The sequence below is a fragment of the Kogia breviceps genome, chromosome 17 (assembly GCF_026419965.1).
Source record: "Kogia breviceps isolate mKogBre1 chromosome 17, mKogBre1 haplotype 1, whole genome shotgun sequence".
Lineage (NCBI taxonomy): Eukaryota > Metazoa > Chordata > Mammalia > Artiodactyla > Physeteridae > Kogia > Kogia breviceps.
Window position 1 is genome coordinate 41,692,558 of NC_081326.1, and position 16,788 is coordinate 41,709,345.

At 44.4% G+C, this 16,788-nt stretch overlaps 1 protein-coding gene across 1 annotated transcript in view; it reads left to right on the forward strand.

The window, feature by feature from the left end:
* POP1 (POP1 homolog, ribonuclease P/MRP subunit) overlaps positions 1-14,308 on the forward strand; it is a 36,288-nt gene extending 21,980 nt beyond the window's left edge. Inside the window, exons 12-16 of the mRNA XM_059042459.2 lie at positions 3,413-3,528; positions 5,557-5,748; positions 7,080-7,234; positions 11,760-12,101; positions 13,512-14,308. Coding sequence (XP_058898442.1) covers positions 3,413-3,528; positions 5,557-5,748; positions 7,080-7,234; positions 11,760-12,101; positions 13,512-14,166 — 1,460 coding nt within the window. The 3' untranslated portion in view covers positions 14,167-14,308. The remainder of the gene's footprint in view (positions 1-3,412; positions 3,529-5,556; positions 5,749-7,079; positions 7,235-11,759; positions 12,102-13,511) is intronic.
* The last annotated feature ends 2,480 nt before the right edge of the window (positions 14,309-16,788 follow it).

A 16,788-nucleotide genomic window follows, 5' to 3' on the forward strand; every position in this document is an offset into this window, starting at 1 on the left:
CTCCCTGAGAAGGGAGAGGGGCTGGAGATTAAGCTTAATCGCTAATGGCCAATGAATCATACCCACCTGATGAAACCTCCATAAAAATCCTAGGGTGGAGTCTGGAGAGCTTCCTGTTTGCTGAACCCTTGGAGGTGCTGGGTGCTGGGGTGCCCAGAGAGGGCATGGAAGCTCCACACCCCTTCCCCTTTACCTTGCCCTGTGCATCTCTTACATCTGGCTGTTTCTGAGTTGTTTCCTTTTATGAAAAAAATCACTCAGTAATGTAGTAAGTAAACTGTTTTCCTGAGTTCTGGGAGCCATTCTAGCAAACTATTGGACCTGGCCAATTTATAGCCAGTTGGTCAGGACTTAAAATTGGCATCTGAAGTGGGAGCTGTCTGGGGGACTGAGCCCTTAACCTGTGGGATCTGATGCTATCTGTAGGTAGGTAGCGTCAGGATTGAGTTAAATTGTAGGACACTCAGCTGGTGTCAGAGAATTCTTTGCTATGGGAAAAACACCCACATACCTGAACGTCAGAAATATTGAGAGTAGAATAGAGTACAGAGATGGAAATGGTTTTCTCTTTCAGTGAAGACCCTGAAGTGATGATGCATATCCTCAGGTGCTTTGAAAAAGTTTACTTGACCATTTCTTTCTTTTTCTTTTTAAAATAAATTTATTTATTTATTTATTTATATTTATTTATTTCTGGCTGCGTTGGGTCTTTGTTGCTACATGCGGGCTTTCTCTAGTTGTGGCGAGCGGGGGGCTATTCTTTGTTGCAGTGCACGGGCTTCTCATTGCAGTGGCTTCTCTTTTTGTGGAGCAGGGGCTCTAGGCGTGTGGGCTTCAGTAGTTGTGGCACGCGGGCTCAGTAGTTGTGGCTCGTGGGCTCTAGAGCACAGGCTCTGTAGTTGTGGTGCACGGGCTTAGTTGCTCTGCGGCCTGTGCGATCTTCCCGGACCAGGGATCAAACCTGTGTCCCCTGCATTGGCAGGCTGATTCTTAACCACTGTGCCACCAGGGAAGTCCTATCATTTATTTCTTGAGTTTGATAAATATTAACAATATGTTTTTGCGAATCTTTTCAACTTCATTAACATAGCATTTCACCGTGTAAAGAACTGGTTTTCTGGGTGAAATTTAAAAATACAAGTTCTGCTCTACTATCTGGTCTTTTAGTATTTGCTCTCCTTAACATCTGGTTTGCTTTGTTAGATTATTTTAACTAGTCTTTGTCTTCCAGAGATGAATTTGCTTTAGAAAATACTGACCTTACATTGTGCTCATGGGCTCTTTTTAGTTTTTCTCTTTACACCCTCTCTATTACCGTGTACCCCAAACAGTTGACTTTCTCAAGTTCCCAGTTATTGGTCATTATTGCCATGACTTCTCAGTTTCTGCTCTTGGGAGAAAAAATATCTGATAGCTTCAGCTGGGCCTTTTTCACTGTTCTGCAAATTTAATTTAAAATAGAGTAAATTTGAAGGCTGTAACTTTGGTTCATTTGAATCCCAAATGGTTAAACCTTTTATTCATTTCCTTTGCTTCTCTAAGAAACACTTAAGAAAATTTTAAAATCTGGTGATCGTCAAATACATTTAAGAAAGGAGAAGATAAGCTATTCAACCTTTAAGTCACAATTCTGGAGTTATGTAGTCAATTAGCTTTGGTCCGAGATGAAAGAGAATGTGCTTTATGTGAGTCTTGGGGGAAGGACTTAGAATTACGCTCGGAATTCACCGTCATTCTGGGCACGCTGAGGGGCGTGCTGACTCAGCTGATAATATTTTTTTCTCAGTAGTGAAGACTGTTGACTTAAAAGGCCTCCTTTGCCTTCAGACATACTCTGCTTTGTCATTATAGTATCACACAGAATACTTTCACTCTCTTAAGTCAGCTGTGCTCTGTCTATCCATCCCTTTCTCACTGCTTCCAACCCCTGATCCTTCAACAGTCTCTATGGTTTTGCCTTTTCCAGAATGTCACATAGTTGGAATCATACAGTATGTAGCCTTTTCAGATTGGTTTCTTTCACATAGTAATATGCATTTAAGGTTCTTTCTTGTCTTTTCATGGCTTGATAGCTCATTTCTTTTTAGTGCTGAATAATATTCCAGTGTCCGGATGTGCCATCTACTTTTGTTTCATCTCTTATTATTTTTTAGAATATTTGAAAATGAAGTTGTGCTTTCCTGTGTCTTTACACCCTAAGTATTAGCCACCTCTCTTTTGTCTGCAGCCAAATCTGAATAAAATCCCAGCTTTGTCACTCAATGACAAATGTCATTGTGACAAATGAGTGACAAATGTCACTCAATGACAATGTCACTCTTTGGCAGCACTCCACAGGAAAGGCTTCTCGGCAGACAGCTGCTTGATGGGGCTTTTTTGCTCCTCGAGAGGCTGTGTGAATTTTTTCCGCACACGCCTTGTCACTCGAGATGCTGCTGGTTATTCTCTCCAGCAGCACTAGAAGCAGTTGCTGCTTTTAAGGAGCTTTCATCTCAGATCTTTTCATCAGTTTCGTTTTTTTCTAACTTGTTTATCCCTGATATCTGTCACATTATGGCCAAGTCACTTCCAACTTACTTTTTTCAGCCATCAGACCCATGCAGGTTGAGTGACCTTTCTATGTTGGCATTTTAGGACCTTAGCCTAAACTCATGTATTGTCTGACTTTTTACTTTTAACTCTTCAGTCCAACAAAATAAGATTTGAAGGATTTTTTTTTTTTGCCCTAGTGTTGAAGTAATTGCATGTAGGAAGTCTCTTCTATCAATATATATGTTTATAACTGAAAAAATTCCCCCTCCTTTCCCACTAGAGTACTTTTTGGCATGGTGTAGCTCGTTTAAAGGGATGAAACAACATATTTCACAACAAATATATTCATTTTAAAGGACTGAGAAAAATATGTTTTACAGAAAGGAATAAATTCAATAAAAAAGGGTTATCAGAGACTTGAAGTAATAGGACAGAAGAAAAGGATGGTATCTGTTGGCTCAAGACCATTGGGTCAGGGATGATATAAAGAGCCCTGAAGCCAATAGTTAAAATATGATTTGTGCCATCGGAGCATATAATCAAGAAATGGTTCGCCTCTGCAGTGATGCCTAGAACGTGATTATCTTAAATGTGCAATCAGGCAGATATTTAGAGGCAATTTAATGTAATATTTGCATCTTACAGACTAAAAATAAATGTCAAAGAAATAAGTTTAGGAGCCTTTGCTGTTTCACAGATTATGAAACCAACTGTAAGAATAACAATTTCTACTCAAGTAAATAAATTCCTCTAGAGAAGTTAGGCTTCTAGAGGAGCCTATAGAATAGTTTCTTGTAACAAAAGGTCACCTGGCTTTGTTTAGAATTTGACCTCACTGATCTAAGGAATGTGGTTTAAGGCTATTTCTTTTCCCTCTTAGATAATGAGAAAGTTAGACAGCTGCTTCTGGAGGGTGTGCCTGTGGAGTGTTCGCATAGCTTTCTTTGGAACCAAGATATCTGTAAGAGTGTCACAGAGAATAAAATCGCGGATCAGGTAACTAATGGTAAAGTCATGAAAACAGGCTGAAATTCATCACTCTAGAGACCATGAATGTTATTTCATACTTTATAGAATCCCATAGACTTCCTTTTATTTTCAATTTTTTGATCCTTTACGATATATACAATGCTATTTTCCGTTCTTAGAGAAGAATAATCTCTAGAAAAGTTTAATACAAAGACTTTCTTGAAATGATCATCTTATAGTTTAAATTTTTTTTTCTTTTATTATTTCTCCACTTAAATGTTCTCTGTCATTAATTTCACAATGATTGAGCTCCTATCAGCACCAGGTATTATACTAGATAATGGGGTGTAGATGACTAGGATTAGGTTGAAGAAGTACAGAGTACAAAGGAAGCCCAAAGAAGGGGTACTGAGCCCGGACTAGGGAAACTGGGGAAAGCTTCCTGGGTGGAGGAGCTGGTATTTGAGCTAACTCTTAGGTGTGTGGTCAGAATTAACCAGGCTTCTTGCGGCCAGGGGCCAGGAGCCAAGGCTACAGTGGAGAAAGGATTGTCGGAGTTGAGAACAAGGGCAAGGGCCCAGGCCCAAAACAGGATGGCATGTTCAGGAGTCTCCAAGTAGATAAGTATCTTGGAGTTAAGGTTAGGGTAGGAGATGGAACGGAGGAGATAAAACACCTTGAGGCATTTTTGGATTTGGACCTAAGATGCAGGGGCCATTGAAGATTTTAAGTTGGGCCATGACATGATCAGATTTCACTCTGGCAGTGCTATGGAGACTAGGGATGGGGATAAGGGGTCGGAGAGCTGGAGAGAGGGCTTGTGGTTGGATGGCTTAGAAGAGACCCTTGAAGTAGTCCAGATGGCACGATGGGGGCCTGAAGTGTGGCAGTATGGCTGGAGTGGAGGGGCTGGGGTTTAATACATATACCTGGAAGGTAAAACCGACTAGACTCAGTGGTTGATTGGAAGATGGGAAGTGGGAAAGGGGGAGGCCTGTGGGTTAGCTCATAATGGTCTAGCTTGGTTTTAGAGCTCAGCTAAAAGAGAGCCAAAGCCAGGTCTGACTTGTCACTGCTGTCTTCTCAAGTTCTAGCTAAGTGCCTGGCATGTAACAGGTGCTTAGGAAATATTTGAATGAACAAGTAAATGAATGAAGACTAAATATTTGAAAGGATGAATGAATGAGCTACTGAACTGTGAGAATTGTATGTCATTCAGCCAGCCGGGGCACACAGGAAGAGAGTGACTCAGTGGGGAAGATGAGTTTAGTCTCAGAGAAACTGAGGGGCCTCAGGATGTCCCAGGAGCAGATGTCTAGGAGACAGGTTTCTATCCCAGGAGGAAAAGTTGGGACTAAAGAGGTAGATATTTTGGAATTACCAATATGTAGAAGGTAGTGGAAACTTGACCAAAGGTAAAAAAAGGAGACTCGGGACTTGGTCATGCATGAAGGGCATTCATGAGTTAGACGTCGTAGCGCCGAGGTGGTCTCCTGTGTAGTCTCCTCAGTTGAGCGGCAGGCCTGTGTCCAGCTGGCAAGAAAAATCTGCAAGGATGTTGTTATCCACTCCCAGCAGTCCACTTAATAGATAATTTATTGCATCTTCTCCTTTAAGACCTGCTGAGAAATTTTCTTAAAAGCTGGAGTATTTTCCCACTTGCCCCTTCTTGAGAAGTTGTTGTTTATAGCCCTTTTACTTCATGACCACCAATCTTAACCAAAATAAATGTAGGAACAGAGTATCAAAACGTAAGATTAATCCTGATAGCTAAGTAATGAGCAGAATGAATGTATATTATTTTGTGACTTTGAGTCACCTAGTATATTCTAATTTAAGACAATTTGGCATTTTTTACCAAAGCACTTGTATAGAGGAAAATCATCCTGGGAGGAATACCTTGTCCTTAAAATGGCTCACATTTATTTATTGAGAGCACCTTTTTCTTGCTTTTTAAAAGAGCATTTAACTTTCTAAAGCTGCTTATAGGGAGACCCAGTAGGATCTCCCGGAAGACTAGGGTTGTTTGTCTTGAATGATTTTCTTCCACTTCAGGATTTAAACCGGAAGAGGAGTGAATTGCTGGTGCCCGGGTCACAGCTTTTTTTAGGTCCCCATGAATCCAAGGTTCCTATACTTTTGATTCAACAGCCAGGAAAAGTGACTGGTGATGCTCAGCGAGGCTGGGGAAGCGGCTGGGATGTCCTCCTCCCAAAGGGCTGGGCCATGGCTTTCTGGATTCCATTTGTAAGTTACTCTTCGATTCTGACCAACAGTTACAACATTTAAAATACATTCCTAGTGAATGCCAAGCACTGAAAATGTTCCTGACTTTATGCATGACCTAGAAATTGAGTGCTAGTTTTCTGCCCTTTGAGCTATAATCCTGGATATGAGATACTTCATAGAGTCCCTGGAGCCCGGTTTTCATTACTAAGAGTTGTGCCGACATTTTTTGAATTTTTGAGGTTTTAAAAGTGGCCTGATTTTTGAATAGTAGTGGCAACAAAATGTTGAGGTTTCTTTACTTGAAATTTGTTACAGTTTAAAAGCCAAAAGACTTAGTTTTTATAGATGTGTAGGATACAGGTTTTTTTTTAAAAGTGCTGTTCCATATATTCCTCTTTTATTAACTGCAGCTAAAAATTTTATTAAAAATCTAATGTGTGTTGTTTTTTTCCTGGTTAAATAATTACTTTGAGCTAGAGAGCATAAACGACATGACATGTAAGACTGTTCGATTCAGGCAGATAATTAATTTTAGTGATTATGCATAGTGCAAAGGACATTCAGTTAATCATTTAGGAGTGGGAATATTTTTAAGTCTGACTTTAAAATTATGAACTGTTTTAAGCATACAGAAGGTATACCTGTGTACCTTTCACCCGCCATCCAGCTTAAGAAATAAGACATTATAGGTTCATTGGAAGCACTCTGTGTATCCCTCTCCAATCCTATTTCCCTCTCTCCTTCTAAAGGAATCACTAGTCCTATTTTTGGTGTTTGTCACCATCATGCATGTTTTTATAGCTTTATTAAGTGTGTGTGTATATATCCTAAAATAAAATAGCTATATTTGACATGTTTTTAAGCTTTATTCCTTGTATAAATGCTTGCTCAACTTGCAGTATTCACTCAACATTGAGAGTTTTCCATGTTGATTGGTGAAGCTCTATTTCATTCATTTTCACGATTGTATGGTAACCCATTATGGGGTAGTTCCCCACTGTATTTATCCGTTCTAGTTTTTTTTTTTTTTTTTTTTTTTTTGGTGGTACGCGGGCCTCTCACTGCTGTGGCCTCTCCCGTTGCGGAGCACAGGCTCCGGACGCGCAGGCTCAGCGGCCATGGCTCACAGGCCCAGCCACTCCACGGCATGCGGGATCTTCCCGGACCGGTGCTCGAACCCGTGTCCCCTGCATCGGCAGGCGGATTCTCAACCACTGCGCCACCAGGGAAACCCCGATCCGTTCTAGTTTTGATGGGTATTTAGGTTTCCCATTTTTCCCCGTACAAAGAATTCAGCAGTTTCACTTTAAGTTGGTATAGTGACAGGATCTTTCTGGCATTTCTTTTAGATCTATCGAGGTGCAAGAGTTGGAGGATTAAAAGAGACTGTAGTGCATTCTCAGTATAAAAGGTCACCGAATGTCCCAGGTGATTTCCCAGACTGCCCTGCTGGGATTCTCTTTGCTGAAGAGCAAGCTAAGAATCTTCTTGAAAAGTACAAAAGGTAAGAAACTGGCTTCTCTAGTTTGATGTCTTTTATTTTTTTTAAATAAATTTATTGATTTTTTGCTGCATTGGGTCTTCATTGCTGAGTGTGGGCTTTGTCTAGTTGCGGCGAGCAGGGGCTACTCTTCATTGAGGTGCGTGGTCTTCTTATTGCGGTGGCTTCTCTTGTTGCAGAGCATGGGCTCTAGGCGTGCGGGCTTCAGTAGTTGTGGCACGTGGGCTCTAGAGCGCAGGCTCAGTAGTTGTGGTGCACGGGCTTAGTTGCTCCGCAGCGTGTGGGATCTTCCCGGACCAGGGCTCGAACCCGTGTCCCCTGCATTGGCAGGCGGGTTCTTAACCACCGCGCCACCAGGGAAGCCCAGCAGGCGGGTTCTTAACCACTGCATCACCAGAGAAGTCCCTAGTTTGATGGCTTAAGGGGAAGACACATTGAACAATCACGTTTGTCCTGGCTTCAGGGACTCTTACTATATAATGTGGAGTTCCTAGACTTGTCAACATTCCCAAGACATAATTAAGAAGATACTACTTAGGTCAGGAGATTGCCCTGTATCTAGAGTTTATAGCCCATGCAGGTTACAAACCTTTCTCTTGGTTTTTTGCTTCACTGATGATGGTGTACACCTAAGCTGTGGACCTGAGTTCCAGGCTCTTGTTAATTGATTCCCGCTACTGAGCCCTGCCTCCTCAAAATGGAAATTGTTTTTCATAATGGTTATAGATGGAGTACATACTTATGAATTTTCATGAAAGTATGGAAACATACAAGAATACTTTATAAACTGGTGTGTTCCTTTTATCCAGAGAGATAAGCACGGTTTTTACATTTTGGTATCTATCCATCTAGACTTTTTTCTTTTTCCATTGGAGGAGTGGCCAGTGAGGGGCTTTATTTCCTTTATACTCTGGAAAGGAAACATAGGGCACCTGTATTTCCTACTGAACTGTAGACTTCTGGAAGCACAAAAACTCTCTTGTTTGTTGTGGCATCTGCAGTATCTAGCCAGTGCCTAGTGCACAGTGGGCTTTAATACCTTTTTTTTTGTTGACCAATGAATGGATGACTAATTGAATGTTGTATTTGCTTGACTGTGAGCTCCACAGTTGTGCTCTCCTGTGCACTGCTGCAACCCCAGAGACAGGCCCTGCTTGGCTTTCCAGCTATTGTTTGAATGATGGATGAATGAGTGACTGAGTGAACGGGGATACGTTCCTGGATTGCTGGTTCACAAGCCCTTTGAGGGCAGCCATTGTGTGTTGTACATCCTATGCCTCCCATAGTGTGCAGGGGCTTCTCCATGCCTGTTAAGTGATAATTGACAGTAATACTTATTTCTCACCCTTTAGATTTTTTTATGTATATAAATTTTTCATAGACACAACTTTTTTTAAGGTATTGTATTTTGAAACCTGCTTTTTTCACTTAGCTGTATTATGGAAAGTTTTCCCATATCAGTAAATATGACTCTAAACCAAGAGTTGGCAAACTTTTTCTGTAAAGGGCCAGATGATAACTATTTCTGGCTTTGTGGGCCCTTTGGTCTCCATGGCAGCTGCTCAACTCTGCCATGTGGCACAAAAGCAGCCTCAGAGGACGCATAAATGAGTGAGCACGGCTGTGTTCCAGGCTCACACTATGGACAGTCCTATTTGAATTTCATAGCATTTTCACGTGCTACAAGATATTATTCTCTTGTGTTTTTTTCTTTTTTCTTTTCTTTTTTTTGGCTGCACCGCGAGGCTTGTGGGATCTCAGTTCCCCGATCAGGCATGAAACCCGGGCCCCCTGCAGTGGAAGCGTGGAGTCCTAACCACTGGACCTTCAGGGAATTCCCTCTTGTGTTTCTTTCAACCATTGAAAAATGTAAAAACCATTCCCAGCTCGTGGGTCATACAAAAACAGGCAGTGGGCCAGGTTTGCCCAGTGAGTTGTAGTCTACCAATGCAGTAGGGCTGTTCTGTGATTTATCAGTGGCCCTTTAGGTTCTTTCTGATTTTTTGCTCTGTGCTTCTGTGAACAGCTTTCCATGTGTATCTCTACGTATTCGTCTGACTTATTCATTTAGCACATGTTTACTTAGAACGTGCCATGTGTCAGAAACCTTTCTAGGCACTGAGGCTGCAGCAGGGGACGGGACGGGCAAAGTCTGCTCTGCCCTTGTGGAGCTTATTCTTGATGGAAGTACATGTTTCTACACTAGTGGGAGGGATCCAGGCGAGGGGAGGGAGGCTAAAATGGCAAGAGCAAAGCCCTTGAGTGAGGAAGATGGGGTAGCATCCAGGGCATAAGGGGAGGAGTGGCATTCCTTAAGGATCAGGCTTAGCTGTCTTATTTTAATAGGCTGGAAGGCTGACTCTGAAAATGTGAATACAGATCTAGGTAGGCTAGCCTCTGTGCAGAGGCTGGGTAGTAGTCTGTTTGTGACCGTCTTAGTGAAAAATAGGCAAGGTTATCGTCTAGGAATAAGGGGGGGAGAGGCTGTTGGAGATTTGAGGAGAGAGGAATTGATATAAACAGTGTTCTGGGAGAGTGGAAGATAGAATCGGCTGGAGAAACGTACCAGATTTGTAAGAAATGTAAGAGTCCACTTGAGTTGTGTTGATAGTGAGACCCTTCAGGACTCCTGCACGTTCTTCCACAGCCACGCTCTGCCGGTGAGGTGCTGGCGCGGGGCAATGGAGGGTTGAATGTAACCAGGAGGGGCTTTGCCGGAGGAGGGACTTGGGGGTACGTGTAAAGGGAGTGACTCTCTTAGGAACCGTGGCATCTAGGCTTCCAAGGAGAGAGATGTGAGGACGGTAGTGAGCAGTGATGAAGCGGTAAACGGATACAGTAAGTCTCCTACATACGAACCTTCAAGTTGCGAACTTTCAACGATGTGAACATGTGTTCCATCAACGTCAGGCGTGAGTGAAATTGCAGCTTGCCTTCCGTCTCCTGTTGCTGAGGCTCCTTCAGCTCTACCATCTCCCACCCCCTCTCCTCCAGTCAGTAACTCTTCTTGCCTGTTCACTCGATGCCAGCCCCGAATGCCAGCTGTTGTATTTGTACTACTGTACTTTTCAAGGTACCGTACTGTAAGATTAAACATGTCTTCTTTATTTTTTGTGTTTGTTTTTTATGTATTATTTGTGTGAAAAGTATTGATATTATAAACCTATTACAGCACTATACAGCCGATTGTGTTCGTTGGGTACCTAGGCTAACTTTGTTGGACTTGGGAACAAATTGGATTTATGAATCCGCTCTTGGAACGGAACTCATTCGCGTGTAGGGGACTTACCGTAGTAAGTTCCACTGGTTGAGGAATTATTGCCGTGGAGAGGTAAATGGGCAGGCACAATAGGAGGCATCATTCTGAGTGAAGGATACTTGAATTGAGATTTTAAGGTGGCGCAGGCGTTGGCAGTGACCAAAAGGTAAGGTGTGACCAGGAGAGTGGGTGGTTGAGATGGGGTGGAGTGAAAGGTGTGAGAAGTTGCTGGTGGGCCAGGGTACTAGAAGGATGATATATGTAGCTGCTGAAGCCATTGAGAATGGGTCGGGATGGAGGGGAAGGCAGAGTGGCGGGGAATGGGATGCCTGGGGAGTTGACCGAGGCCCTGGCTGAGCAGGGAGAGCCAGTGGTTTATCTGATGGCTTGTGCTTCAGGGGAGCAGGAAGGAGAAGAGAAGCGGTCTGGGGGCATCAGGAGGAATGTGCCCACCCCTAGGCCTGTGGCGTGTGAAAAAGAAAGAGCTGTCACTTGAGAGGAGCTGTAGGGGAAAGAAGGCAAAGAAGGAGGCAGAGGTCACCAGAGGTCAAGGGTGAGAGAGAAACTTCACCATCACCCCTTTTGTACCTTTTTTAAAAAAAAAAATTTTTTATTTTTGGCTGCATCAGGTCTTAGTTGCAGCACGTGGGATCTTGTGTTGCAGCGCGTGGGCTTCTCTCTAGTCGTGGTGTGTGGGCTTATCTCTAGCTGTGGTGCGCAGGCTCGGTAGTTGCGGCGTGCAGGCTCTCTAGTTGCGGTGCGTGGGCTTTCTAGTTGGGGCACACGGGCTCCAGAGTGTGTGGGCTCACTCAGAGTTGCTTAGTTGCCCCATGGCATGTGGGACCTTAGTTTCCTGACCAGGGATCGAACCCGCGTCCCCTGCATTGGAAGGCGGATTCTTAACCGCTGGACCACCAGGGAAGTCCCCCCTTTGTACCTGTTGAACTTCAAACCCTGTGAGTATTCTGGGGCATCACTGCACGGCTCCAGGAGCACCCTTTACCTGCAGTTCTTCGGGAGTGGCACACCCCGGAGTGATGCACTTTGGGCCACTTCGTGGGTGCATATTATCTATTACAGTAAAAACCGAAGAAAACAAAAAAGCTCAGCCAGTAGAGTTGGTTATTATTATTTTAAAAAAATCGTATTTCTTAGAAAACTATTTTGTATGTTTGTTTTTAAAATAGAGATGGAGTTCGGTGTCCATGGTTATTTTGCTTGTCCGTCCTAAATCGTTCAAAATTGGCTCTCCTCTTTGATTTCCATTAGACGCCCTCCGGCAAAACGGCCCAACTACGTTAAGCTTGGCACCCTGGCGCCTTTCTGCTGTCCCTGGGAGCAGTTAACTCGAGACTGGGAATCAAGAGTCCAGGCCCAAGACGAATGGTCTGCAGCCTCCTCTCCAGGTGGTGAGGAGAGTAGCCTGAGGAGAGATGCGGTACCTTGTGTTCCCATGCCTGGAAGGACTCGTCAGCTGTCTGGTGACGAAGGCACACCCCGTAACGACTCCAGCGAGCCCAAGGGAGTGATGGACACAGATGGTCCAGCCCGGGTGGGGACCGAGCGGGCAGTGGGCCAGGGTGCCACCGGCAGCCTCCTCTGCGTTCTGAGGTAAGTGCACACGACTTCCGGGTACGTTTTTGGATTGTCTGCTTTTGTGATGCTCGCCAGGCTACAGAAAGTAAAAGTTATCATTGTTCCTTTACACAAAGCCCAAGTGAATCTATGGACCTTCTGCAGCGGAAAGCCAGTGAATCATAGAGGGCCCAGGGAAAAGGCTAAATCACATACATTTGATTTGGGGCATGATGCTAACTGACGAAATGATTTAAAAGATCGCATCAAGGGCTTCCCTGGTGGCGCAGTGGTTGAGAGTCCGCCTGCCGATGCAGGGGTCACGGGTTCGTGCCCTGGTCCGGGAGGATCCCACATGCCGCGGAGCGGCTGGGCCCGTGAGCCATGGCCGCTGGGCCTGCGCGTCCGGAGCCTGTGCTCCGCAACGGGAGAGGCCACAGCAGCGAGAGGCCCGCATACCGCAAAAAAAAAAAAAAAAAAAAAAAAAAAAAAAAAGATTGCATCAATAGACCTAAACCAAGGCAGTTTATGACCTATTTTATTTAGTCTTTGCTCACAAAGCAGTCCCCTCACGATTGTGATCTTAAGTAATGAAGAACCCCCGCAAGCATTCTTTAAATCGTTGAATTAGATTTCTTCCCATTGCTTTTGAATGATCTGCATTTGTGATCGACTAGCTCCCCATTCATTGTGATATTGTCATACCACAGAGGTTACTGTGTAAAATGTGTTCTTCTCTCCGTGCTGCTGCAGGCTGTTCACTTCTGCTTATCATTTTACCCTTTATTCTGTGCTCTGATTTTAAGAGTGCCACCCCTTTGCTTTATACTTATTTTTCTGTACAGTAATTTCATATCCTTCCTTCTTACTTTTCAGATAAGTGTCCCTTAAGAGTTTCTTTTTTCACCAAAACATCAGTTCCTTTTTACTCAAATCCTCTCACTGTGAATATAGCCATAGATTCTACTCCACTGTCTTATTTTTCTCTGCCTTCAACTTTAAACCTTTCATCCTTGAGTCTCAGAGTAGTAGACACATAAAAAGAAAAGTATCATTACACAAATGTGTAAATGTGTATTTTTGTGTGTGTGTGTGTGTGTTACGCGGGCCTCTCACTGTTGCGGCCTCTCGCGTTGCGGAGCACAGGCTCCGGACGCGCAGGCTCAGTGGCCATGGCTCACGGGCCCAGCCGCTCCGTGGCATGTGGGATCCTCCCGGACCGGGGCACGAACCTGTGTCCCTGCATCGGCAGGCGGACTCTCAACCACTGCGCCACCAGGGAAGCCCTAAATGTTATTTTGATTTTTAAAAAATCGAAATTTTGATCCTTTCCCCCTATAGAGTATTAAAAAAATCAAATGAACTCTAGCAATGTCCAGTCTTCTAACTGCATATTTTCTCCTTGAACAAAATATCCTCAAAACATGTGTCTCCCACTTCGTGCAGGAGTAGAAAATTACTGAGGCAGCTGTCAGCCTGGTGTGGACCCAGTTCTGGTGACAGTCGGGCAGCCCCACGAGCTCCTGGCACAGGGCAGCAAGAATTGAGCAGAGAGGCCTGCCTGTCCATCCTGGACCGCTTCCCCAAGGCCCTGGTGTGGGTCAGGCTGTCCCTGCTCAGGAAGGGCAGCCCCGAGCCGCACACCATGATCTGTGTTCCAGCTGAGGAGGACCTCCTCCAGCTCAGCCAGGATCGGCTGTACTGTGGGCCCCAGGAGCCCAAGCACAGTGACCCATTCAAGAGCCAGATCCGGAAACAGAAGGAGAAGAAGAAACTAGAGAAGAGGCAGAAGCGAGGCTGTGCTGCATCTGAGGGCCTGGCAGAGAGGGACCCTGCAGCTGGACACCAGCCTCTGACCCTGGGCTTGTGGTCAGGCCCTCTCCCGGTTGTGACTTCTCACTGCTCCAGAATTCTCCTTGGCTTTGTCACACAGGGAGATTTTTCCATGGCTGTCGGCTGTGGGGAAGCCCTGGGGTTTGTTAGTTTGACGGGCTTGCTGGATATGCTGTCCAGCCAGCCAGGAGTGGAGAGGGGTCTCGTTTTGCTGAGGCCGCCTGCCTCTCTGCAGTATCGATTTGCGAGAATTGCTATTGAGGTGTGAGGTCGGTTTACATCCTGGCACAGATAATAACTGTGTTTGCCAAGTCGCACAACTGGAGAGTTGTTTTTGCCGTCTTCCGTTTCAATATATCATGTTAAATTCCTTGGAAACGAGAATTAAAAAAATTATGTATTTATGCAAATGGATGCAATGTTTACCTCATTCCAGTAATGTCCTTGATTTCCATCTTTCCCTGTCCTTGCTGTAATACTTTAAAATTTTTTGGCATATATAGCCAAAAGCTTTTGTATTTTGATTTCTTGGTCTGTGTAATTCTTGTTGAAAATAATTAGAAGCTCTATTGTTTTCTTGTGTCCTATCAAGAACAAAGGGCTGTCGAGTCTATTTGAAAAATCTTGTAGTCATGTGATAAGCGACGACGGTTGTTTAATGACTTGGTTGTTACAGAAGAGGAAAAGACTAGAAACATCTGGTCTCTGTGCATGAAGTATGGGCCCCTGTGGGCCACGTTCAATTCTGTACTGTGATCAGCATGCCCGACGCTTTACACCATAAAGAAGGAAATCGTGGAAAATGTATTGTTGCCTCTTTTCAGGCAGGTTCAGTTTATGGCAAAAGTGTTGAGATGGAACTAGAGTGGTGGTCTGTGGTTTTATGACCACTTGTCCTCTGTGTTGTTGACTAGCGCATGATTCCAGGAGTTACTTAATTTTTCTGTGCTTTGTTTCTGCAAAGAATTTTTCAAAGCCATAGAGGAGCATTTCTCAAAATATATTCTGTGAAGTATGTTACCTAAGGAAAAGAGTCCAAGGACAGAGTGGTAAATTCTGGGTTAAATACAGTTAAGTGGGACTTCCTTGGTGACACAGTGGTTAAGAATCCACCTGCCAATGCAGGCGACATGGGTCTGAGCCCTGGTCTGGGAAGATCCCACATGCCGCAGAACAACTAAGCCCGTGCACTACAACTACTGAGCCTGTGCGCCACAACTACTGAGCCCGAACGCCACAAGTGCTGAGGTCTGTGCGCCTAGAGCCCGTGCTCCGCAACAAGAGAAGCCACCGTAATGAGAAGCCTGCGCACCGCAATGAAGAGTATCCCCTGCTCTCCACAACTAAAGAAAGCCTGCACTCAGCAAGAAAGACCCAATGCAGCCAAAAATAAATAAATAAATACAGTTAAGCACTTCTTTTTAAAGGACTTCTAGAACCTTCCATGTGATAATGTACATTGTGATTCTCTAAGAAGTGGATAGTAGTCTACAGTATCTTATAAATCTTTTTGAGCCCCAAATTCTGTTTTCAAGGACCAGTGTTCCTAGGGACATACTTTGGGAAGTGTGGCCGTGCAGTGCAGCAATGACCTCTGCAAGGTGATAGCTAAAATGTCGAGCTGCTTTTAAACGTTCATGCAGTCCCATTGTCCACCTGACATTTTGAGCAGGGTATTAAAAAGGGGGTCTCATCCTGCCCCATAGGAAGAGTGGCGTCTTCACTGCTTTTTTTCACTTGCAGGGAAGCTAGATGCTCATCAGCTTTTAGTGGCTGTGCATGTCTCATTCATACTCTTACTCCGTCGTTTTCTGCCATAAATTTCTAGCAAAGCTTAGGTGGGATTAGTATTAATTTTTTTTTTTTTTTTTTTTTGTGATACGCGGGCCTCTCACTGTCGTGGCCTCTCCCGTTGAGGAACACAGGCTCCGGACGCGCAGGCTCAGCGGCCATGGCTCACGGGCCCAGCCGCTCCGCGGCATGTGGGATCTTCCCGGACCGGGGCATGAACCCGTGACCCCTGCATCGGCAGGCGGATTCTCAACCACTGCACTACCAGGGAAGCCCTTAATTTTTAATTTAAATGTACAGTTAGGGGTTTAGGGGTTACTGACGTACATGCATTGTGTTTTTGCAGTAGCGTTTGGCAGTGACTGTCTTTGGGAGTGACAAGTTGGGGAGAGATACAGCAGAGTTACAGTAGCCAGTGAAACGTCTGTCATTTTCCCTCTCACCCTGCCTCTGAAAGTATTTGTGTCCAACGCAGATGAGACTGAAAAAAATAGTATAATTTTTTTTTGGTTTCTGTAAGCAGAATAAATTAAAATGTCACCTGGTGCTTGGTTGTTAATATTTGATGGGCCATTCCTCATTTGTTTTCTAGGCTCTAAGCCACTTCTGTGGCTTAGCTCGCTTGATGACAGAAGTCTGAGCGAGCTGTGTCACTGAGTCTCATTCCGTACAGCACCCCGCGTGGGCCCTGCTGCCCTGCCCTCATCACAGGGGACAGGGCACAATTGCTCTGCTTTGTGGTGGCACGTCAAAGAACTATGCGCTAAGAGGATAGACTAACATTTCCCAAAATACGTTCCTGGGAGCACTGGTCCCTGGAGATGTTTCCTGGGAAAAACGTGTTTCATGGCTACATAAATTTGGGGAAGGCCATATACTGTACCCTCCTATTGCAGATACACAATGAATATTTGTATAGTTGAGGCTCTGCAAATACCTATAGGAAGGAAATCTGTCTTTCACAGACCACCACTTTTTTTTTTTGCATACCTATTGTCTGGAGAATGCTAGTTTCATGGAATATACCTTGCAAAACAGTGTGACAGAATTTGCATAAATAGATAAACAGGAAAGTGTCCATTTCTATTGTGAAAAAGAC